Here is a 24,258-nt window from a genome sequence, read left to right as displayed (position 1 = left end):
ACACACACACACACACACACACACACACACACACACACACACACACACACACATACACACACACACACACACACACTCCCCTTCCTGTCTGTCAGAGTGCCTCCTGGGCTGATACCACAAAGAGCAGGAACCGGAGAGAACTCCCCACATCTAAGCTCCAGCTCCCCATCAAACCTCACCCCCTCACCCCCTCCCTCCCTCCGAGCAGTAAAATCCCTTTTGTCCTGGATTGTTGGTAAGCTCCTTGTGCTCCTGTCGCCTCCATGGGTGTTGGGACAACGGGTGCAGTGCTCCACACAGACATCTGGCCGTCGCATTCGGCTCAAATGCATCCCTGCAACATGAATATTGATTAATGTCAGAGTCACACGAGTGACTGTGATGTTAATCAATGTCTACACGACCTTTCAGGCTCAGAACGCATCAATAAATTTAAGTCCCCTGATTATATCACAGTGAAGAAATTTACATTGTTTGTAGTCCAAAATATAAAAAAACGCTTCATAAACACTTAATTTGAAAATAAATAGGGTTATGATGGATCAGAAAAAAATGCTGCTGCATCATATTTAGGTGTTGTGATGATTTATGGTGAATTATATTCATATTCAAAAGTCCTAAAACACTTTTGTGATTAATTTAGTTATTTATTTGCAAGAAACCCATTATAAATTCTATTTCCTTACACGTTTTATTGCTTGCCTCTGTTAGCAAAATATCTCAACACTCAACACTGGATTTATTATGGAACTGCAAGATCTCCTGACATCACTTTGTGCCATATCCCATAATACGCTTATTCTGGGGGACTTCAATATTCATGTTCACTCGTCTAATAACCGCCCTGCTGCAGAATTTCTTGAACTCTTGGACTGTCTACATCTCACACAACACGTTTCATTACCTACACACACAAGAGGTCACACTTTGGATTTGGTAATCACGGACAACGCCCCCATTTCCAATCTGCAAGTTGAAGACTTGGGGGTGTCTGATCATAAATTAATTTCCATGACTTTGCCATTAACAAAGACATATATGCAAACAAAACGTCAAATTCAATTCAGAAGTTTAAAGACAATAGATCTGACCCTTTTCAACCAGGATATTCAGGATATCTCACTAACTACAAAATTCACCTCTGTCAATGATTATGTCAACCACTATAATTCCAGTCTTCGCAGTATTCTTGATACTCATGCACCGGTTAAAACTCGGACAGTTACCTTCTCCAGATCAGCCCCATGGTTTACATCTGAACTCCGTACAATGAAAACTGCAGGTCGTGCCCTGGAGCGGCAGTTTATCTCCAGTGGCTTATTGGTCCACAAACAAGCCTATCGCAAACACCAAAAGACATATTCCAAAGCACTCACTGCAGCAAGATCCCATTACTTTTCCCTAAAAATCTCGAATAGCCGTGGGAATTCCAAACAGTTATTCTCTGACATAAACTCTCTGGTCAAACCTTCCACATACACGCATGCTGATACCAGTATAGATCATTGCAATAGATTTATGGACTTTTTCATTAATAAGGTGGCATCAATCCAGTCTGCTCTCCCTGTAATAGCTGAATCTCAAGTTGATATAACTCTCCTCATGCAAAGTAACACATTTTCAGCTTTCTCCGTTGTCACCCAGTCAGACGTGGAGAAGATCGTAAAAAGCATGAAAACTTCCACCTGCGTGCTAGACCCTCTCCCCACAGCATTACTTAAGTCTAATATTACAGCCATTTGCCCATTAATCACAACCATTATTAATCAGTCTTTGCGGGCCAGTCAGGTTCCCCCATCTCTTAAAACTGCAGTCATCCACCCTTATCTGAAAAAACCCTCACTTGACCCCAATATTCTTGCCCATTACAGACCTGTTTCAAATTTACCGTTTATATCCAAAGTTCTGGAAAAAGTTGTGGCAGCCCAACTTCATCAACATCTTCACATCCATAACTTCTACGAAAAGTTTCAGTCTGGCTTCCGTTCCGCTCACAGTACAGAGACAGCTCTGGTTCGCGTAATGAACGACCTTCTCATGACTGCAGACCAGGGCTCACCATCTCTTCTCCTCCTCCTTGACCTGTCGGCTGCTTTCGACACAGTGAATCACACCATCCTTCTCAACAGGCTACAGTCAGAAATTGGACTTTCGGGTACAGCACTTAAATGGTTTCATTCATATCTCACCAATAGAACTGAATATGTTTCCTTGGGTCAGTCTAAATCTTCAACTCATACTGTGACTTGTGGAGTTCCACAGGGGTCAGTCCTTGGGCCAACCCTTTTCACCATCTATATGCTCCCCCTAGGTCACATAATCAATAAACACAAGGTCTCCTTTCACTGCTATGCTGATGATACACAACTGTATATGAAAATGGACTCCACTTCTCCTACAGTTCTTCCGTCTTCACTTCAGCTTTGCTTAGAGGAGATAAAGGCATGGATGACTGCCAACTCTCTTCAACTTAACAGTAATAAAACGGATGTCATCCTTCTTGGCACCCCTCATCAAACTCAGTCCTCTAATCTCAGTAGTATCTCAATATTTGGTCTTAATATTCCCTTTTCTACCACCGTCACAAACCTTGGAGTTAGGATTGACTCTAACCTCACTTTCAACTCCCACATCCGTCATCTTTCTAAAGTCTCCTTCCTCCATCTTAAAAACATCGCCAGACTCCGCCCCTCCCTTTCCCAACCGGATGCTGAGAGGTTGATCCATGCCTTTATCTCATCAAGGTTGGACTACTGTAATGCCCTCCTCTTTGGGACCTCTGGTAAAAACCTGCAAAAGCTCCAGCACATTCAGAACTGTGCTGCCCGGGTCCTGATGAGGAGGCGCAAATACGACCATATCACTTCTGTTCTTAATTCACTTCATTGGCTACCGATCAAACATAGAATACATTACAAACTCTGTCTGCTCACCTATCAATGCATCCATGGAGCTGCTCCTGCCTATCTTAGTGAACTCCTCTCATTGCACGCTACTTCTCGAAGGCTTCGTTCCTCCACCTCCTTTTACTGCCTGCATCAACCTAAGACCAAACTTGCCACTATGGGGGATAGGGCTTTTCAGGCAGTAGCTCCACGACTCTGGAATGCCCTTCCAGAGTCCCTGAGAGCCCCACAAGGTGTGGAGGCCTTTAAAAAAGGTCTTAAGACTCACCTTTTTAAACAGGCCTTTTAGAACTGTAAGTTTTGTTTTAAATTGTTAGTTTTAATTGTTAGTTTCAATTGTTAGTTTTGGTATCACTTGGTGCAAGATGTACTACTGTAAGCCCTACAATTTATTCTGTATTTTTATTATTACTATTATTATTATTTTTATTTTTTTCTTTTTCTTTTAATCTCTGTAGCACTTTGAGATTTCTTTGAAATATAAGGTGCGTTACAAATAAAATTTATTATTATTATTATTATTATTATTATCTCATGGACCACTGGATGTTTTTAATGAAACCTTTAGAAGTTAATCATTGGATGTACGTCTACAGCTGATTAACATCTGGAGTCAATTCATTTCAAGATGGCCGCCACAGCTAATCCACATTAGCCAACACAACGATGGCTCCAGCTCAGCTAATTGAACAGAAATTGAGCTCAGATTTGATGTGGTGGTAGCTGAGAGTCATTTACAACCCATACATCTCGAGCAGAGCGTTGTGTTCAAGGTTTGACCAAAACAACAACAACTCAGACATTAATCAAGAGAAAATGATCTTCGTTTAAAACTGACATGACAGGTGGCGGGCGATATCCATTCCTTCAAGGAATGCTACTTTTTAATTGCTATTGCTTTAGCTGATTAATCCGTTGGAGCTTCATCTTTTGAAGCGTCTCTGGCTGGGAATCAACCTGAGCGATCTGCACCACATGACAACACGGACAGCATGGATGCTAATATCATCAAACTGCATCACATGAATCCTTACATGCATCCTTCAGTCGGTAAAACTGGAGAAGTGTTACCCATCTGCTCTCCTGCTGCAGGGAAACTGATGATCACCTTTGCATCCTGAGAACCAGATCCGTCCAATCAGCTAACCGTCAATTTCCCATTCAACGTCATAGTTCCACGATGTTTCAAAAATCCTAAGTTGTGCTGGTGCCAGTGGATCCGGGGTCATGTTGATCCAGATGCTGGCCCAGCAGCAGGTCTGACGCAGATCAGATCAGATCGGCTGACGGGTCACATCAGTTACACAAGTGGGACTGAAAAAAAAAACACAAGCCAAAAACCTTCGGTGCTGCAATAAACATCTTTACCAGAGAATGTTTATTAAAAAACCTCAACTTAATGTCCAGACTTCAGAGCAGAGGCTGTTTCACTCCCAGAAAGTCTATAACATGTCTGAAATAAAGGAATGCATATCGCCCGCCACCTTTCTTGTCAGAGTTTTAGACTAAAATGTAATTTAGCCATTTTAGAGTTTTCTAAGGTTCATTTGCTGTGAATGATAATCAGTTAGATGTACATCCATGCTAGTTTTATTAAAATCCGTCCAGTGGTTTATGAGATATTTGGCTAAGAGACACTTTCAAACACATTTATTGTCTGATTTCCTCTTTTTGGCGGTGGGTGACAACCATAAACAGACTCTTCTTGTTTGACATGTCCTCCTCTGAAGCGTTAAACGCTTCACTGAGCTCCACTGTCAGGGAGAAATCCTTTATAAACTCATTCTGCCGTTTAAAAAATCCTTCATGCACTTACACAATTCATGCTTTAATATAATCTGACTAAACATGGACAGAAATTTCCCAAAGGTGGGGGACATGAAATCCCAGTTGAGCTCATTTATTTGTAGGTTTATCATCAGAACGAAAACATTCACAAGGAAATAAACAAATAAAATTGTTATCGAGGAGACATGCTTGTTTGAGAGAAAAGAATAATCCATAAAAGCAGTGCACATCGTTCCACGATTAAATACTGACTGATTCTCAATGAGCTAAAGCCTCAGATTGGAAAGAAAAAAGGCTGCAAAGAACTGAAAGAATCATCAGAGCCACTGATTTGTGTGAACTTTTATTTAAAAAAGCATCACTTATTAATCAACAAAAAATGAAAACTGGACCCCCATTAACAGACAGGAGCTGCTCTCAGTCCTGGGCTTCAAAATCAGGGAATATGTGCACTAAATGAATAATTCCCCCCCGCCGTGTTTCATCTCACAATCAGTTATTCAGCATCCAAATCCATTCTGAGGTCGTGAGAAAAACACAAAAAATTAGCTGTATCCATAAATCCCTGCGTGTGACTCACTAACTCTCCCTGTCGCTCTGAACGCCCCTCATTCTACCGTAGTATAGCTTCATTTAATTGTGTGAAGCTAACACACTGACACTTTTTATAAAAAAAAAAAAAAAACCACAAACTGCTGGAGTTTTCTCTTCAGTGGCTTTAAAGCTTGAGGTTATGTTGAAGCCTTCAAACGTTCTTGTAGAGTTGTTAAAATGTCTTGAAGAATAGAATTTCTGTTCTCCTTAGACACCTAGATGAAGGAAAAAAATCAATAAAACAAGTAGGTACCCTGAGCAAAATGAGAAGCAAATAAATAAATACAAAATATTTGATCAGGTTGTCTTTATCAGGCTGAAGATCATTCATCAGCAGTGGCATTAAATAATTATTTGTCGAACAAGGCATCATTTTATGCACTTAAAAGCTTCAAACTAATGCTGTAGGCAGAGCTTTGTGCAGAGGCTAAGTACCAGGATGTGGTGCTCCACTCTCAGCATCCACATCTGGTTTCCTCACAGTACGGATCCTCCTCTCTGTGCAATACATATATTTTACATATAAATACATTTATTTAAAGTTCTCAGTACGGCTGATAAGATCACCCAGCTGTGCACCTGATTGGCTCCTTCTGCTTAACTTTTAACCATGAGTCACGTATCGCCTGATTCCCTATATTTCACCCATTCAGAAGCAGCGTAGAGCAATCCATGACTTCCTGTTTTCATCCGATGTAGTTTAAGACTCAGCCGTAGTTTACACTCGGTGACGCTGAATACGGGCAGGTTTATCAGACGAGGCGGCACGCTACAGAAGCTGACCCTCAGGGAGACATTTTAGAAATGCTGGTGCTGAGGAACCTGAGAACCGGTCCGCTTTCAGCACTGCATTAAACTACAAGACAACACAATTCAAACAGAATTTATCAGACAATATGCTGTAATCTCTGTCTGGAAGTGAAATAACTGACCACAAGTTTCCCAAAAACTGTTCAGACAGTCTCATAACCTATATTTAACTAGAAATCTATGGCTATTTTTGCATGACAATGTCCATAACTGAGTCTTCTGTTACAAATTATTTGGACATTTGAGACACCCCTTTGTTGTTGAATCAGTCATGCATGATTTATACTTAATCCAGCTACAGCTGAGGGATAATACAGGGTTGGGTCCCTCTGCCCTCCTAACACTAAGGGGATACAGTGTAAGCAGGGTCCTATAGCTTAACAGTTTCTGAACTGACCTAAATAGCTCAGAGAGAGGAGGAGTTATTTTTACTCACAGTGAAGACCTTGACGTCCCTCCTGCCCCGCACCTCTTCAACCAGACCCAAAGGTTTCCCTTTGGGGACGGGGATGGTGCCCAAGACCGTGCAGCAAGAGCCATCCAGAGTCTGTCTCACCGCCTGGATGAACGGCTGGCTGAAGAGCTCCATTTTTCCAATCTCATCGATGACGAACACCTTCCTGCTGCCGCCGGCTGACCCCAGCTACAGACACGAGACGTGCACGTGAAGCTTTGCTGCAAACATTAACTGAACGCTGGTCATGAATCAGAAATTAAAGCAACTTTCTGGAGCTTGGATTAACATCTTTTTGTTCCATCTACTGATTATTTGAACATGAAGAAGCTCAAAATTGTTTTTCTGAACCAGATGCTTTTAAAAGCTTAAAATATTTGACTCCCAGAGACTGCAAAACGGTCAAAACTGAAACTGTTTTCCACATGATCAGTTAGCCCTTGGAGTATGAGATGTGGATGACTGTCAGCTACTACCACACCACATTTGAGCTCAATATCTGTAAAATTGACTGAGTTAGAGGCATGTTTGCTTAAATCAGGCCGACTCCAAAAGGAAATCAGTCGTAGATGTCAACCCAATGACAACCCAACACACACACACAATAAAACCATTATCACTGCGTCTTAGCCTTCCGTAGGAAGAATTAAACAATAAACGATGCAGGATTGTTTATTAATTTCCCTGCAGATCGCCTGTTGACTCTAACGTCCAAACACTGGCAGAGCTGTGAGATTTGCGTGCATGAGACGTCAGTGTTCACAGATCTGCAGTGATTGCACACGAATCATGACGGGAGATGAAAGCAAAGCGTGAGCCGCCAACTTTACATGTATTGGCGTCACTTTACATGCAGGATTAATCACGCTCAGTGACAGCCAGACGGCACCACCAACACTAAAAATGTCACTGTGGAATTTACACGTGTGCAAGTTTCCAATTATTCCCTCAAATGAGAGAAAAATCAAAGGTTTGATGATTTGCACGTGACGAAGAGAAGAACTGTGGCTTTACAAGGTATGTGTCTTACATTTCTGAAGAGGGGGAGAGCCAGGTTTTCAAATGAAGGTAAATCAACCACATACTGTCCCACTGTGTACTCCCGTCTGCCGTGATGAGACGCGCCAGCGCCATCTCTGCAAGGTAAAACGCAGCGAGTCAAAACACCGGGATGAAAGAGAGCAGATAGTCTGATACGGACGGGAGGAGCTGTACCTGATTCTGGACAGGTGGCCCCTCTCTCCGCTGAGGGTGACCACATCAAAGCCAACTCTCCTGCCTCCCTCTCTCACCTCCTCTGTGTAAAAACCTTCGACTGTGACTCCCGACGACACTAAAGCTTCACAGGCTTTCTGGACCAGAGTGGTTTTCCCCACACCTGCAAGCAAAACAACAGACACTAAAAAATAAAAAAGGCCCAGCATTGTTTGAATGAACTCATATCACCCACCGAGTTTTAAACTGAGATCATCTTATACTGAGCAGTAATGTTATCTTATGCAACATCATGAGACGTCACGCTCAGAGTTCGTGTTGTGAATAACTCTCAGCTACTACCACACCAATTTTAAGGTCATTATCTGCAAAACTGACTGAGTTATAGCCATTTTTGTGTTAACTAATGTTGGTTAGCTGTGGCACGTATCTTGAATTAGAATGACTACAAAAATTAATCCGATCTAGATGTTTCAATAAAATCTGTTCAGTGGTTCATAAGATATTTTGCTAACAGACCCAGCCGACTTCAACAATTAATGTTCTATTTGTGGTCAGTCAGTTGGCTGTGGCAGCCATCTTGAATTGGATTAACTACAAATGTTAATCAATGGTAGAAGTTCCAGAAAGTTTCATTAAAATTTGCTTACTGGTTCATTAGATATTTTGCTAACAGACGGACAGACGGGGGATAACCACATCAAACATGGATTACCTTCGTGTAGATATCACAGATTATCACACTTATTAGTTTTTATCTCTAAAAAGAGAATAATAAAGTCCAATTTGGCACACTAGTAATTTTTAAGTCGCTCAAACAGCGTCAATATTTTGCGATTTAAAAATTCTGTCAGGAACGGAGCTGCTAAAACTGCCTAATTGTTCGCCTTCAGAACAACGTTACGGATTATTTTGTTCCTCTTTATGGTTATTTTAGTTTAAACATTTCCAGTTCAGCAGCCCCGTGCTCAGTTACCTGGAGGTCCTGTCAGGAAAACGTGTTTAAACATTTGAACCGTTTCTAGCAGCAGCAGCGGCGGCAGCGGCGCTTCCGTAAACACGGGCTCTACGCATGCGCAGTGGCTGGTAGATAGATTTTGTTTTACTTATAATAATTTCTGAAGCAAAGTGGTTTACAACTTCTGCACAGACTCCAGCTCTCTGCTAGCTTAATTCACAAATTCCAAGTGGTAAAATTATACTTTTACAAGTATCTTGAATGTTACCAAAACAATAAAAAACTCATTGAATAAAATCTATTGGTATTTCATAGTTTAAATTAACTTCTATTTACAAAGCTAATAACAAGTGAAACCAGTAGCCTATCTTAAAACAATAACCATTTTCAGTTTAATTATTGCCTGATAATAGTCCAAGATATTTGTTTAAAACTTTACCTTTTAACTATTTGCAGTCAACTCTGTCTGTTAGCAAAATATCTAATGAACTACTGGGTGGATTTTAATGAAACTTTCAGACATCGATCACTAGATGTAAATCTACAACTCAATAACTTTTGGAGTCAACCCAATTCAAAATGGCAGCCACAGCTAATCAACCTTAGCCAACATAAAAATGGCTTTAACTCAGTGATTTTTATAGATATTAAGTTAAATTTGAGCGGTGATCCACAAGATATACTCAACTTATCAACACATCTTGTGAGAACCAAAAAAAAAAAACCTGCATGAGATCACATCTCTCATCTTATCATGAGATGATCTTAGCTTTAACCTCTGGTATGAAAGGCTGCGGGTGACATGCATTCCTTTGAGGACTGATGGGCCTTTAATTTTTAACATTTCCTGCCTTGTTGAGCAGATTACAAACTGATGTGAAGTAAAACTATTTTTCTTCTAAAACATCTTAGGTGATAAGACCATAAGATAAAAGTAGCATAACTAGTGCTGATGTTCAAATATATGCAAAGCACATGAAAAACCAACCAGACTGTTAAAAATGAAAGAAACAGCTGTGTGCGTTTTGCTTTTATTCAAATTTTATGGAAAAAATGCAAATTAGCAGGTGACCTTTGGAGGCCTGGGAAACAACGTTTTTCTTAAATGCATAAACACGGTTTGGAAATATTTTTCCGTCCACGTTGGTCTGAGTAGATTTGTTGTCCAACAGATAATGCAGTTATGTTATAACCTTGTAATACTTAAGTCATTCAGGCAGAAAACTGTCACAATATTTCCACACAAAGCTCATCTTTATTTAAAGGCATCGCAGACATTTCTGTGTGCAGCATTTGATAAAGAGAAACTGTATGTTTGAGCTTTTCCATTTCAGAGAATGATACTTTTTCTTTACATTGTGTACCCAGGGAGTTTTCTGGCTACCAGCTCTGAAATATGCTGATACTTCTTTCTGAAATCCAGAGATCCAAGCTCATCCTCCAACTCCTCTGCTTCCTGAGCTTCAAAGGAGGATATGGATTTGTCAGAAAATCCTCGAACAGAGTCGTAGTCCCCAGGTGACTCGGTCCTTTCACCTCTTGAAGATAAAAAGCTTGCAGCACCGGAGCGCCGCTCCACTCGGTCTCCTGCAGTCACCTGTTTTCTGGAGCAGACGGTCTGTAAGGAAGCCGACCCGTCCCCGTTGTCACCCTCAGAGGAGGGGGTGCGAGGCCGGATGATGTGTGTGCCCTTCAGGGCCCGGCGTGGAGAGCTGGGGGCTTTGACAGGTGCTGGGACCGGTTTCATCTCGTCTGATCTTGAGTCGGGGCAAACTGGAGACTTTGTCTTGGTCCTGGATGACTCAGGACTCCCAGGTTTAGAAAGAGAAGCATCACTGGATTCTAAGCTGTCAAAGTCGTCCGCATAGTCTACATCCTGATTTCCATTCATGCTGGACTCAAGGCTGCTGCTGTGTCTGCTGTTTAGTTTCTCTTTGACACGAGGAAGTAGAAATTTGAATTTATGGCCGTCAAACTCAGACTCTGATTGATCTGATTTGCTTTGGTGCTCGTCTTTCCCTGGAGGAATGCTGTCACCGTCCACTCTGGGGAGGTGAAAATATTTCAGCTCTGTCTGAGGACCAAAATCTTCCGCTGAAAATCCTCGTTCGTGAGCGTTTCGTTCAGCACGTAACGCAGAGTCGGCTGTGACACTTTGCATCACAGTCTCAATGTTTTCATTCAGACTGTGGCTCTGATTTAACAGAGATTTTCTTTTGCTGGACTTCACGGCTTTCCTGCTTGACTTTGTCTTTCCTGCGACTGTCCTCAGCTGCGTCTCTTTCTGAATTAAACCCATGCATTCTCGATGTTTTACTTTGAGAGGAGAAACTTGCTTCAGCCTTAGATTAAATGTTTTAGTTGTTCCAAAAACAAGCTTCTTTCTGTGTGGTTTGCTGGAGCTTTTGTTCCCGGTTATAGCCTCTTCTTGGCTGTCTTTTATTTTTGCAGGGTTGATTATGGGCGTGGAGCAGTTTCTGGGGTGTTTTAAATGGATATCAGTGAGCTCAGGCCTGTAAATCCCAGCCTGACTGGGCTGAACAGAGTCAGTCAACAGGGACAGTTCAGCAACAAGTGCATTTAAAAGAGGCAACTGTTTTAAGGCTTCTCTGAGGATATTTGGGGTCACCCCACTGGCCTCTTGGTGACTTGACACGTTTGAAGTAAAAGCCACTTTCTGGTGACAGCCAGGAGTTTCATCTTTCTCCTCTTCTGAGCAGGACTCTTCAAACGTAAAAGCTTCCAAGTCAAGATTGAGTAATTTATAATCCACCTTTTCATTTCTGCTTCTTTCCTGTGTGGTATTACTGAAGTACAGACGAGGGGGGCAGAATGCAGTTAAATCCTCCTCACAGTGGTTTTCATTTTGACTTTCAGCTGAGCAACATGCAGCACCGTCGTCCAGCTTATCCTCGTCCAACAAGATCTTCAAATCCGTTTGTTCATCGCTTCGAACGTTAAGCTCAGACTTGTCCATCGTGGGCGATGACGCATTCTCGAGAGGAAACGACAAAGAAGATTTGTTTTCCTCCTTGACATGCTCTTGTTGCTGACCTCCAGGCAGTCTGGTGCTTTTAAATCCCCTCTCCTCCGTGATGTGTGGCAATAAGCTCGCTCCCAGACACACCAGTTTATAACTCAGGGATATCGCCCCAATTCTCTCCCCTGCGAGGTTGCATAAAGAAGCGAGCCCCCTTTCTCTGTGCGAGGAGGGACTTGAAGTGCCTTCCTGCTTGATTCTGTCCACCACTTTAGCCAGAGATGTCAGAGAGGAGCCAACTAGTCTGGGACTCTCCTCTGTCACGTCCAGCAGCATGGCATAAAGAGGGGTGTTGGAAAACTGGATGTGCAGAGACTGAAGGCTCATCTTGAAGAAACAAGATTTGCCTCTGTTAAAGATGTATTCACCCGGTTTATCCTTTCCCTCTTGCTCGGTGTGGACCGTGTTACGGCTGCTCAAATCATCAGGCTGATAGATCAGCAGCGTTGGAAAATCCAGGAGTCGCACTCCGAGAGCCAGCCGGTCGGAAACCTTACCAGGTCGCTCGAGTCGGACGTTTTCCACCAGAAACTCGAATAAAAACAGATTCTCCGAATGCTCTGACATGCTGAAATTATCTTTACACACACACACATACACATACACAAAAAAAAACACGGCTCTCGGGAACAAGACAATCGCTTATCCGTTAGCTTGGGCTAAAAGCTTCCAACGGCTCCATGGCAACAAACTGTCGTCGCGGAAGTTTTACGTCACAGATTGTCGCGGGATTTCTGGGAAATGTTGCCCAGTTTAAAATCCCACAGAAACTTTCCTTTTGTTTATTTACACAAACAGATGTTATCAAGCTGGTCACTCATACTACAAACACAGTTTCTCCCCTTATAAATATTATATCTAAACCAACAAACATTCAACATGAAAACAAAACCCTTTTCTGTGAGACTTGGTTTGATTAAAAGAGTCACAACTTATAAACTCTTATCATATACACAAAAACTATGTCACTTTATCAGTTTCATGAAGCAGCAAAATATTATCCTGTGGGCTTTTGATTTTTAGTGATGTGTTAAGACAGGGGTGTCCAAAGTCGGTCCTCAAGGGCCGGCATCCTGCAGGTTTTAGTTCTCTCCCTACTGGTTGTAACAACCTCCTCAGCAAGTCAGTGCTCTGCTTAGGCCTTCTAATGAGCCATCATTTGATCCAGGTGTGTAAAACCAGGGAGAAAACTAAAACATGCAGGATGCCGGCCCTCGAGGACCGACTTTGGACACCCCTGTGTTAAGACTTTTACCATCTGCAGCTGAAGGTAAAAACTGCATTATACCATATATGTAGCTTTTTTTAAATCCAAAAACTATCTACATCGACTCTGTTTGTCTCATTATCAGCATCAAAGATTCAAGCAAAACCTTTAGAAACTTTGTTCTAAGGTATCAGCTGTAAATGCTCATGTCTGTTTCCAAAAAAACACGTGTGAACGAGCAAAATAAGAGAGACCTCATATGAAATTATTCACAACAGCTATTCTCTTAAAATATTTCTTGTTAACAAGAATAAACGCCACTCAGATCCTTTATGCACATTCTTTAAAAAAACAAACAAACAGATGAAACATTATTATAGATTAGTTGTATATGTGCTTACACAAGAAGCTTCCGAACTGATACGATTTTAAAAACATACATAATAAAAGGTGTTAACCACACAGTCAGTCACCAGACTTTGGGTTGTAATTTTCACCAGGAGCCAAATCAGGACTGGGCAATCCTGATCCTGGAGGGCCACCATCCTGCAGGTTTTACTTGTTTCCCTGCTCCAACGCACCTGATAATCACCCGTTGATTCAAATCAGAAACAACTAAATCATGCAGGACGGTGGCCCTCGAGGACCAAGATTGGACACCTCTGAGCTAAACTACCCGTCAAACTTTCTTGTCCTTTGGGAAGCTGAACAATGACGCAGCTGCTGTCGGATATTTACCTTGTTGATTCTCTATATGTCACACTTTCCGGGTTATAATGAAGAGACCTTAGGAATTCTTTCTTTGATTATTAATTTTTTATTAGTGTTTTTTTTAATGAGAAACCTAGAAAAAAATTACCTTTCATGGCTTTCTTTTAATTTATATCAGCTTCAAAACACTTCTCAGTTCCCTTTTAAAGTAAAACCAGAGCAAGAAATGAGGATTTCTTGTTATATATATTTTTTAAATGAGGGGTAAATAAGTTTCCTGCTCTTCGCCAGGTGGTGCCGCTGTAGAGCTGGGACAGAAGCGGTTCTTTTCGGAGCCCCGCGCCGCACTTTGTTTACATGACGGCCTCGGTGTTAGTTTTCAGTCCGACACGCACATCGTGTCCGTCAGCTGCAAACCCGCACCCGCGCGTGAGGAGATAGCCGCCGCGCCGACCTGTGAGGGCTTCCTGCTCCGCTGTGCTGGTGGGGGCGGAGCCTATCCGCGTCGCGTGCTGTCATCGCGGATAGGTGCTGGATGGGGATCGCTATGGTCCGTGTGTTGCTCCAGTCTGGAGGCTGAGACTGAAAGTGGGAGATGGTGAGAGCGGCTCTCACAGCCCGGCTTGCTTCGAACCCCCTGTGAGGATATTTAACCGGACCGGCAGCGTGGACGGGACGCCACTCACCTGTGAAGGTAAGCTGCGGTTTGTTTTTCGAACCTGAAACCGAGCGGCGAAGTGAGGAAGAAGTCTTTTTATTCAGGTGGAAAGTCGGAGAGCGCATACTGTTGGTAACAAAGGATAAAGTTGCTCCCAGGCGCCGGAGCTGATGGAGTTTAAGGCAGATAAACAAAAGTTTTGTTTAAATTGTTTGTTAATTATCTCATCTGCGCGCGAGCTCACCTCAACTTAAAGGTGTTTGTTTAACGAGGAGCAATAATTCAGCCCAAACATTTTTCATTTTTTATTCCAGACTGCAGGCTGGGCTCTTTAAATATTTTATGATGTTTAGTGATTAAAGTGTCCGTGTGAGTGCGCGTGCGCGTGCTGGAAACCGCATAGAAACCCGTTTTTTTTATGGATTTCTTCTTTTTTTTTGTTAATTGAAGTGCTTCCATGTAAACAGCGGGGGGCGATAAAGACATCAGTGTCCAAATGTTTGAGTCTCCCGAAAGTCAGTTTCATTCTGTTCCGGAAGGAGAAAAGAAAAATGCAAATGCTGAAGAACAGCTAAAATACACAAAGCATTAGCTAAAGGCTAAAAGCTAACAAAACTGCTTAAATTACTAAATTATCAGAACTGTAGCTAAAAGGAATAATGAGCAAAGCAGTAGCTAAGAGCTGAATGTAGCAAAACCATAGCTAAAAGCTAAAATTAGCATTAATACAACTAAAAGCTAAAGTTAGCTGAACCATAGGTAAAAGCTAAGAACTAGCAAAACAGTTTATTAAAGGCTAAAATAAACAAAAACATAACTAAAAGCTAAAATTTGTAAACATGTAGTTAAGTGCTTAAATTAACATTATTAGAGCTAGAAGATAAAGTTGGCAAAACCAGAGCTAAAAGCTAAAACAATTGCAAAACTGTAGATAAAAGCAAAAATAGTTGCTAAAAGCTAAATGTAACAAAACAGTAGCTGAAAGCTAATATTAGCAAAACTGTAGCTAAAATAAACAAACATAGCTAAAAGCTAAAATGTGCAAACATGTAGTCAAAAGCTAAAACTAGCATTTGCTAGCATTACAGCTAAATGTTGAGGTTATCACAATTGTAGCTAAAAGCTATTTTTAATTTTTTAGCTACGATAAGAGATAAAAAAAAAAAGATAAAACTGTAGCTAGAAGGTAAAATGAACAAAATTACTATAGATAAAAGCAAAAGTGAGTGCTAAGAGATAAATGTAGCTAAAAGATAAATAGAAAAGCTTTAATTAGCAAAACCACAGCCAAAGGCTAAAATGAACAAAATTATAGAAAAAGCAAAGTGAGCAGAGCAGTAGCTAAAATATAAATGAAGCAAAAATAATAGCTAAAAGGAAAAATTAGCAGAACAAAAATGACCAAAGCAGTAGCTAAAGGCTAAGATAAGCAAAATGGCAGTTAAAAGGTTAAATTAGCAAGGCAATAGCTAAAAGTAATAGAAGAAAGCTAAAGAGAGTATGCTGAAGTAGATTTCAGAGAACAATGTTTTTTAGGAACTGAACAGATTTCCGTGTATTTCAATGGAGACTGGTTTAAATTAATTAAATAATTCAAAAAGTATGAAAATTACAAACAGTAAAAGTCACACTACTCCGGATTTGAGCTGAACATTTTCATCTCTGAATGATTGAAGTTGCACAAAGTATGCAGAAGTAGTTTTATTGCTTAAAACCACAGGAAATAAACCATAAAAAGGGAAACAATAATGTGAACGCTGACTCAGCAATCAAACAACAATGTGAGCAGCTTGTGTTAACATGGTTATATGAGGTTTTTTTTTTATTTTTTAAAAGCAATGGGAACTTGTATGTTCAGACAAAGAAAGAAAGACCATTTTTTTCCTCCAACGTCACAGTTGTTTGGATTCTCCATAAATAATATCCGGCAGTCTGCTTGTACACAATCCTGCTTTACTGCTGGCAGCTTCTGTGGCCCATTCAGCTCAAACTCACTGTACTGTATACTCCTCTGGGAGATTAAGTCAAATATTGTTTGTCTTCCAGCACCATATCCTTTTTCTGTGTTCCTGCAGGAAGTTTAGCCTCCGCACCAAGAAAATCCCCCCAATAAAAGGAAATAAATAGTCTCAAATTCTTAGTTGGTTGGACAGTTTCACACAGAAGACGGTGCTGCTGAGTTTTAACGGGAGTTTCTTTGGGTCTATTTGAACAAATCCAGCCTACAGAGTTCTCTCTCTCATAGCTCCATTGCTGTTCACACGGTTTAAAGTCTGGAGGAAAAAAAAAAGATTAGTTTTCTGTGCTGGAGTGTTCTTGTTATTGCTAAAGAATGTTCATAACCCGCCACAGCATTCAACACTATAAATGTTTGGCTAAACTCCAGCTACCACAGGTTTGCACATCAAGGAGGCAATCTTTCAGCTGACTATTAACCTGAGTGGGCATAAAGACGTGTGTAGCGAAGGGAAAAATGTGCCATCGTGGAGCACAAAAGCAAAGAAACAAGCCAATTAATCTGCTCATTTCCTCCTGTCATCGAGCGCATTTATATTAGGTAACCATTTTCCTTCCAGTTTAGACTCAACTTGTCATGTTTTGCACAAATTATCTAACTTACATGATCTTTAAAGTGTTTGATTTGTGGCTTGGAAGGCTTTTGTTTTCCTTATAAGAAAAAAATGGTAGTTTTTTTTTAAAATATATGAGAAACTAAAGTTTCCAAGATGGCTTTCACAGCCAACCTACTTTAGAAGACACGAAAGTAATAACAACTCAGACATTGAGCTAAAATTTGATGTGATAGTAGCTGAAAGTCGCCCCCAACTCATGCTCCAAGCACTAATTAATTGCACGAGATCTGCTTTTCAAACCTAACTATTAAATATTAGAGTCAACCATGTGTTAGGAAAATATCCCATGAACTGGTGGAAGGGTTTGCATCTATAAGATTTGAGCAAACAGGTGTAACTTCGTCCCTTTTCACCACAAAATGATGTCAAGTTTAAGAGGTTGGCTCTTAATTGGATTGGGTATTTTTGTGTTGTGTCATCAGCAAGGTGCCGAAGAAGAAATATGTCTTCATCTAATATTTCCAACAGCGCTTTCTGCATTACTAAGCAGACAATGAGTAATTGAGTCAGACAGAGATGTCTTTCGAAATAACGTTCCTGTGCACACTGTGTGCTCAGCTAAACAATAAGACACCTGTCAGGTTTGGAGGAGTAACGGCTTCCCGGGACATGCCCACGGGCCATATCCACTTGTTATTCTTGCAGAGCTGTTTTGGGTGTCTTCTGGTCTCTGCGGGTTTGGAAACGCCCTATTAGACTCACAGCTCTTATCTTCGATTTGTGTCCAAGAAATTGTGTTGTGGCTACAAACAAATTACTTCAGCTAGTGACTGATTTAAGTCTCTTTATTGCACAACTTTTCACCGGTGCAGCCAGCGCTGGTCGGTCATGTGAGCTTCCCTTGTTTTTTCCGTCTCACGGTACTTTTCTGTGATGCTGACTGTTCATGATTTGGAGAAAAAGGAAGAAAGCCATTTAAGGGTTTTAAAACCACTTTGTTTTTTCAGTGGTAATTCATTTCTCAATTAGTTAACCAAAGTGGCATGCTCATTTCTAACAGATCTCACGTCTCATGCACGTGACGAGGATCAGGAAATCCTGGTTGTGGTGTATGCCAGCTGACTGTCTGGCTGGCAGACGGTCACGATGGTCCCTAACCAAATCCTGTCGCTCTAAAACCAACCAACCAGCAGACAGGGGATCACATGCTGCCCGCTCCTGTTTTCAGAGACGCTCTTTCATCCTCGTCGTTTCGTCAGTCTTTGTTTTGATGGCAGTCTGGAATTATGGAAGGATTTACGATCTCTCATCCCTGTTAGGGAAAGCACGAATGAGGTCATTAGGATGGTGTATTTTTGTTTTGTTTATTATCACTGCTTGTGCTGGACGTCTGTGGGTTACAAAGGAGCAGACAAATACTTGAAATGACCTTCCATTTTAATTTGACAAATCAGATTTGTGACCAGGATAATTATGTAATAGGACCAGAGTTATTTCAGTCTCCAGAGCCAACAAGACTTCTTACTGCAACTGAAAAGAAATAATAAGCCGACCATATGATTCTCTGAAAAATGCCAAATCAAAGCCCCTAAAGGATTACGTGACAGATCAGTCGATGTTTGGTATCTTAGGGTTATTATGGTGTGAACGCAGATTTCCGCTCATTCAGGATATTATGGCGAAGAATTTAGGAATTTGTAACTTATGTTTTTAAATTATTTAACTTTTCCTCATAAGAATGCATCAAGATCTCTTCACATTTGTGGAAAACTTTGTGCGCTTTGAAATGTTTCATCATGCTTGATTAATTTTTAGCTACTGTTCTGCTAATTTTAGCTTGTAGCCAGCGGTTTCAACAAAATTCAGCACTCTGCATTCATGCTGCATTTTAACAGAAAATGCAGTTTCTGTTTATTCATTTGTGTTGCAATGAAATATGGTTGTGATGAACGTGTTAAAGTTGACACAGATGGCCAACATATTTCTTGTGAAAATCTGTGCGTTTCGTCTTTTCATCGTCTCTTTGCTGCTGCTGCTGTTTTAAAAGATTTGCCAGAACAGCTACTTCTTGATCCCGGTGAACATCTTGTGTGTGTTCCGCTTTTATCGCTGCTCATTGAGTGACTATTAGACGTCACGGTTAAAAGGCAGCCTGGTGGCTTTTTAGGAAAATCTGCGAGATAAAAAAAAGATGGTGATAGAAGTCGAATAATGATGTTGCTGGTGACACACTGCTACGTTTCTGAAGGGCTTACCAGAAGGTTGGAAAAAGCTCGGATTAAAGGTTGTTTTTTTTCCTCCTGTATATCCAGAACACTACCTGAGCAAAAACAGAATCCAGCTTAAGCGTAATCAATGTTATGTGCTTATTGAAGCAGTGAATTCTGTCATAAAAACATCATGGCATCCAGCTTGAGCCAGTTTAAACATTACTGTTGATTATGACCGACTGACTCAACACCATTTTCCAGACTAATCTCCATCCTACACACAGACAGAGCCACATATGATCCTCGCTGTATGGCACCGGTTTACAGCTGTAGCCCAGACAGACGACGCAGATGTTTAACTATAAGACCGTGTTTTCAATTGACATGAAAAAAATAAAATAAAATCTTTATTATTATTGTCAGACACATAAAGAGCTCCTTACCATAATTTTCCTAGTTATATTTTCACTTCCTAGTGCAAAGCAATGCCACTTGTTCGTTCGTTCTTTTATCAATATTGATCCTAATACGTCATCAATATTTGTTCAAAAAGCATCACATTCATGCATTATAGATTGGTGGTAGTCGAGCATCTTGGAATACCCCTCTTCCAAAGATGAATTATGTCTGCACCCACTGTTCCCTGAGGATCTCATTAGTGTCCATATCAGGAATGTTGGGAGAAAGGCCACCGAAAGTTGCTGACCCTCCCCTCGTGTTTTGTCTACTTGTCTGTCACTTGCCCACAATGAGGAGATTGAGAGCTGGCCAGTCATTAACCCCGCAGCCACCCAGTCCAAGGACCAGCAGTGGCCTGTGGGGTTAACTCAGCCTGTGCTCCCCCCAGCGGGCCCGGACAATGGGGACGGCTGACCTCTGTGGTCGTGGCCAGCCTCCAATAGGAGATAAGTAGGGATTTGGTTTAATGCCGCTGTGCATACCTCCTCCCTACTGTAGCGAAAAAGAAAGGGCCTGTTTGAATAGATAGATGGGACTGATGGTGTAGCCAGGGTTCAGTGCACACTGACAAGCCATAACATTATGACCACCTGCTTAATATTGCATAGGTCCGGATTTGTTTTATTTTACCAAAACAGCCTTGAGCTGTCATGACGTGTACAAAGAACATCTGTCTGGTTCCTCCTGAATTGTGGGACTGATTTAATGTGCTGGTTTCCTTGTAACACTCCTGTCATCAGACCCCATCACATTAATATCTAGACCTGGTTTATGCTCGCTGTTCTCACGATCCACTTCTCTTGACAAAACTGACCTCACAGCGCTCACTGTGTTGATTATTTAGTTTCTTTTTGTCATGCACACCTCAATTTTTATAACTTTAACACACCACACAAGTGGGGAGTAATAAACATGAAGAGCAGCGGGGCAAAAGTTGCCATCGGGTTTGTTTCCACGCAAAACCGTATGATTGAGCAAAAGCCAAGAAGGTCTAATCATTGCAAATATTATATAAACTGCTGAGATATGATCGGACTTTTTGTTACATTTTTGTATAAAGTCCATATTTCCTGTGAACAGTTCTTCTCCTTGTGGCGTTGCTCCTGCTTGTCAGTATTTTTTCAGTCGGGACACCTACAGCTTACGAGGACTGCAGTGAGTGCTGCACGATTAAAAGCATCTCCACTCTCCTGAGCCTGGATCTAATATGATGGAATGTCATGTTTGAGTTAGGTTTAAGGCTAATGTCTGAATTGAGTTTAGGTTAAGGTTAGGCATGCACTGTGAGGCTACAGAAAGTGTCCCAATGTTCCAAATAAGGTTAGAAATATGTGCGTGTTGGGAAGGGTTTTACAGTAGGAGTGCGTTTGCCATCCTAGGGGTGTCACTTTTTTGCAGACATGTTTGCATAGGGGCCAAGTGTTAATGTAAAACTTGTGAGAATTACAAAACATGAGATTTCCCAGCAGTGTTATTAACGATACCTGCCAGTGTACATAACCTTTATGGTTGATCAGCCTGTGAGTCACACATGCTCTGATAAACTTGATAAAAGTGACAAAATGATGAAACCACAATTTGCATTTTGTGTTTGCACAGATGGCTGGATGGCTTTTAGTGTTGTTAGACTATATTTTCTGTATTATTCAAGGGGTTTCTTTATGATTATTGTAGTCATTTTGCCTTGAAGGTACAGCAAAACCACTATATGTAATTCCGCCACATTAGCCTCAAATAATGTAGAGGCTAAGCTGGCAATAAAACTCAAGCACCCTTGGCTAAGAACAACAGAGATGAAGCCAAGGAGCAAATATCCATCGGATGAGTTGTCTGAAAGCGTAAAACTACGCCGACTTGTTTCTGATGGGGGATAATTGTAATTAACAACTCAAATAGAGCAGAGCTGTGACAGATGCACATGTTTAGTGTGGTTTGTGTGTGAATCACTGAGTCGTTGCTGCAGGGGCCAGTATCCTTCACCTAACCTCAACAGCACACTCCAGTGCTTCAACAGTGGTGAGCAGGAGGCTCTGCCAAAACCTAGTTTAATTTTCTACATTAGAAGGTCAAATATGAAAACTTTTATTGGCTAAAGGACCCTGGATATCATAGTTGATCCTGTATTGATAGAGAGGAATGAAACAGTTGCAGAACAGCTTCAGTAGATGTCACACTGTAGAGTTTAGCTGTAAGATGTTATAATTAAAGCTTAACCTTCCTGAAAGAAATGCATACTTTCTGCTGTTTTAACCTAAAATCATCTTATGGTGAGAAGGGATAGAGTTATAGCCTTTTTGCTCAGACCTGGTGAAGAACATTACGCTCGATTTTTTGATACTGTGAGAACTTGCAAAATGTGTTTGTGCTCAGAGGATGTGTTGAGGATGACTCTCAGCTGCTACCACACCAAATTTAGTTCAGTGAACTGAGTTATTGCTAGGGTGGCCATCTTAAAATTGGGTTGGGTCCAAACATTTAGTTGGAGATGTTTACCCAAGGTTTATTTTCTGAACGTTTTATTAAAATCCATCCAGTGTTTATTAAAATATGTTGCTAATAGAGAGAGTTGACTCCAACAATTAATTGCAAATATTTAAAAACAGATCTTGCCTGATCAGTTGGCTTTTAGTGTATGTGTTGGGGATGACTCTCAGCTACTACCACACCAGATTATAGCTCAATACCTGTAACTGGATTGAGTTTAAGCCATATTTGGTTTTGCTAATGTTGCTTAGCTTTCATGGACTCTTGAATGGGGTTGTTGACGTACATCCAATAATTACCTTCTGAGAGTGTCATTCAAACCTGCCCACTGGTTCATGAGATATTTTGCTAACAGACGGACAAACAGGTGCAAAAACATTATTGCCCTTTTGCTTTTGGTGGGAGTAATTAAAATGGACGCCTGTTTGCTGAATCTGCACATTTCTGTTTGTTGTTGTTTGTTTCACGGTTTTGGAAGTCGTCCTGTTTTGTTTTGTTCCCACAGTAGATTTTGCAGGACTTCTTATCAGCCTTTTTTCTTTTTTTCACAGGAAGGGACTTTCTTCTAAACAGACATTTATCAATTGTGAGAAAGTGTCAGTGTTTTTGTTGTCAGTTCACTGACATGAGTCTAGTAATGGTCTGTAGTCTGTCGTAATTTTTAAAACGATCTAAGATATATTGAGGAGGGGGTCATGTTGTTCTTGTTTGTGTTCCCACTGGTTCATAAATCATATGATAATGAGTTCAGTTATCTTGGGAATCTCCAAAAATATCACTGAATGAATGGATTACTCTGATTCGTTTCTTTTGACGAAAATAAAAAGCTTTCAAAGTTGGCCAAGCAACATCACCCCCGATTAATTCACAAGATGGGTAAACTAAAGCAAGAATGTAAACAGAACATCATTTTTTGCTCAGTGGGCTGCAGTTGGAGACGCATTTTCTTTCTTTAACGCATGTTTACAGACCAAAGTGTTTCACACAGAGGCTCTGAAAGGCACTCGATCAATTTTATTGGTCTGTATGGTGGCTGGAAGCCGGCGCCATCAGCCCAGCTGTGAAAAGATGGATCAAGTGGGTATGTCAAAGCAATATCACACTATTTCTCTCCAAAAATGTTGTCATATGTATCAGAAATTGCGGTCCACCGCAGCCACTTCAGCTTTAGCGTAATGCCATTCTTTCGTTTTTGCTGAAGCTTTCAGTCTTGCTCCCAGGGGGGAGGCGGGAGGGGGAGGCTGGATAAAACTCAGAGCCATTTCATATTTTTAGAGCTTCGTCTGACGACTGTCATCTTCATTCTGCCTGTGATATCTCTGTAACATAAATGTGTTTAAGTTCAAAAGGGACTTTTGAATCTTATATGTGCTTAACCCAGGGCAGTTTGTATTATTTGTATCATTTAAGGTAGAATCTCACTGGGCTGCAAGTGTTGGAGACTCAAAATTGTGAGAAAAAAGGCAAATTATCTGTTATCTGACAGAATTCTGAGTCTTTGCGATCCGTGTGGCCGCGTTTTGCGTGACCAGTTCATGTGCACAGCTTGCAAAATTTCATTCTAGGCAGTGCACATTATTTTTTTAGCTCACCTTGTGATTGCTTCTGCTTTCTTTGTACCCAGCCACCCCCAAGTTTATGATTTTTAATCTGCTGGAGTACAGTTTAGAAACAAAGATAGGCAGATGTGGACCCATTTTTTTTAAATAAATATTATTATAACTGGCATGTCTTTTAGACCGGGACATGTTTTCTGTCAGAGGAGAGCTCTTGTGCAGGTGTCAAAAACGGCTCTAGTGCTCTTGAGACGTGTTGGAGACACTTGTGACAAAACTGAAACGGGTTAAAGACGAGCTCAACTGTTCTCCAGCAGCCGCAGCCCAGTGACATCCTGACTTCACTAAGGCACATTAATGTCTGTGCACACTGTAGCCTTTGGCTAATTGTTGTAACAAAAACAATGTAGTGTGTGAATATGTAAGCCGGGCATGAAACACTGCTGTTGGTGTGTATGCAAATCCTTTCACACAAACTAAAAGGGATGACTAAAAGATAAAAGAGCTGAACTATGCAGTCAGTCTGGCCTTTCCCTCCTGCAGCAGGATTATGTGTTTTAAGGAGCACCACCCAGCCGAGCAGAACTAATTTAAAGCCGGAGTAGTATATTCCATTTCCTCCGAGTTTTTACATC

The 24,258-nt window shown here is 41.1% G+C and overlaps 3 protein-coding genes across 7 annotated transcripts in view; 1 reads left to right on the top strand and 2 right to left on the bottom strand.

Annotated features, from left to right (window-relative positions):
- Window positions 1-5,021: 5,021 nt before the first annotated feature.
- ntpcr (nucleoside-triphosphatase, cancer-related) lies at window positions 5,022-8,857 on the bottom strand. The gene is made up of 5 exons (XM_017424239.3): window positions 8,744-8,857; window positions 7,768-7,930; window positions 7,583-7,688; window positions 6,535-6,741; window positions 5,022-5,503 (listed from the first exon to the last, which is right to left on the bottom strand). Exons 1-5 carry the CDS (start codon window positions 8,775-8,777, stop codon window positions 5,426-5,428), a joined length of 588 nt encoding a protein of 195 aa, XP_017279728.1. The 5' UTR covers window positions 8,778-8,857; the 3' UTR covers window positions 5,022-5,425.
- Window positions 8,858-9,574: 717 nt separating this feature from the next.
- On the bottom strand, window positions 9,575-12,456 carry map10 (microtubule associated protein 10). The gene has a single exon (XM_017424247.3). The coding sequence runs from the start codon at window positions 12,330-12,332 to the stop codon at window positions 10,077-10,079; it is 2,256 nt and encodes a 751-aa protein (XP_017279736.1). The 5' UTR covers window positions 12,333-12,456; the 3' UTR covers window positions 9,575-10,076.
- Window positions 12,457-13,945: 1,489 nt separating this feature from the next.
- The window catches only part of LOC108240671 (signal-induced proliferation-associated 1-like protein 2), a 101,990-nt gene continuing 91,677 nt past the window's right edge, over window positions 13,946-24,258 (top strand). For 2 of the 5 annotated variants that reach the window (XM_017424327.3, XM_037973488.1), the window contains exon 1: window positions 13,952-14,377. The gene's annotated coding sequence lies outside the window, so the exon portion shown is untranslated. Of the gene's footprint in view, window positions 14,378-24,258 lie in introns of all 5 variants that reach the window. The other 3 variants (XM_017424329.3, XM_037973490.1, XM_037973489.1) reach the window with 3 other exon arrangements.

The sequence above is a fragment of the Kryptolebias marmoratus genome, linkage group LG22, assembly GCF_001649575.2.
Source record: "Kryptolebias marmoratus isolate JLee-2015 linkage group LG22, ASM164957v2, whole genome shotgun sequence".
In the NCBI taxonomy this organism is placed as follows: domain Eukaryota; kingdom Metazoa; phylum Chordata; class Actinopteri; order Cyprinodontiformes; family Rivulidae; genus Kryptolebias; species Kryptolebias marmoratus.
The sequence above is the reverse complement of the archived record's forward strand: the minus strand, read 5'-3'. Positions and strand labels throughout refer to the sequence as shown.

Excerpts from the sequence above, each read along its gene's own strand:
- ntpcr (XM_017424239.3), bottom strand. The coding sequence starts at position 8,777 with ATGTTTAAACACGTTTTCCTGACAGGACCTCCAG. Across the intron at positions 7,689-7,767 it reads GGCCACCTGTCCAGAATCAG|AGATGGCGCTGGCGCGTCTC; the intron begins GTACAGCTCCTC and ends TTTACCTTGCAG. Across the intron at positions 5,504-6,534 it reads GGGACGTCAAGGTCTTCACT|GTGTCTAAGGAGAACAGAAA; the intron begins GTGAGTAAAAAT and ends TCCTTCATCTAG.
- map10 (XM_017424247.3), bottom strand. The coding sequence starts at position 12,332 with ATGTCAGAGCATTCGGAGAATCTGTTTTTATTCGAGTTTCTGGTGGAA.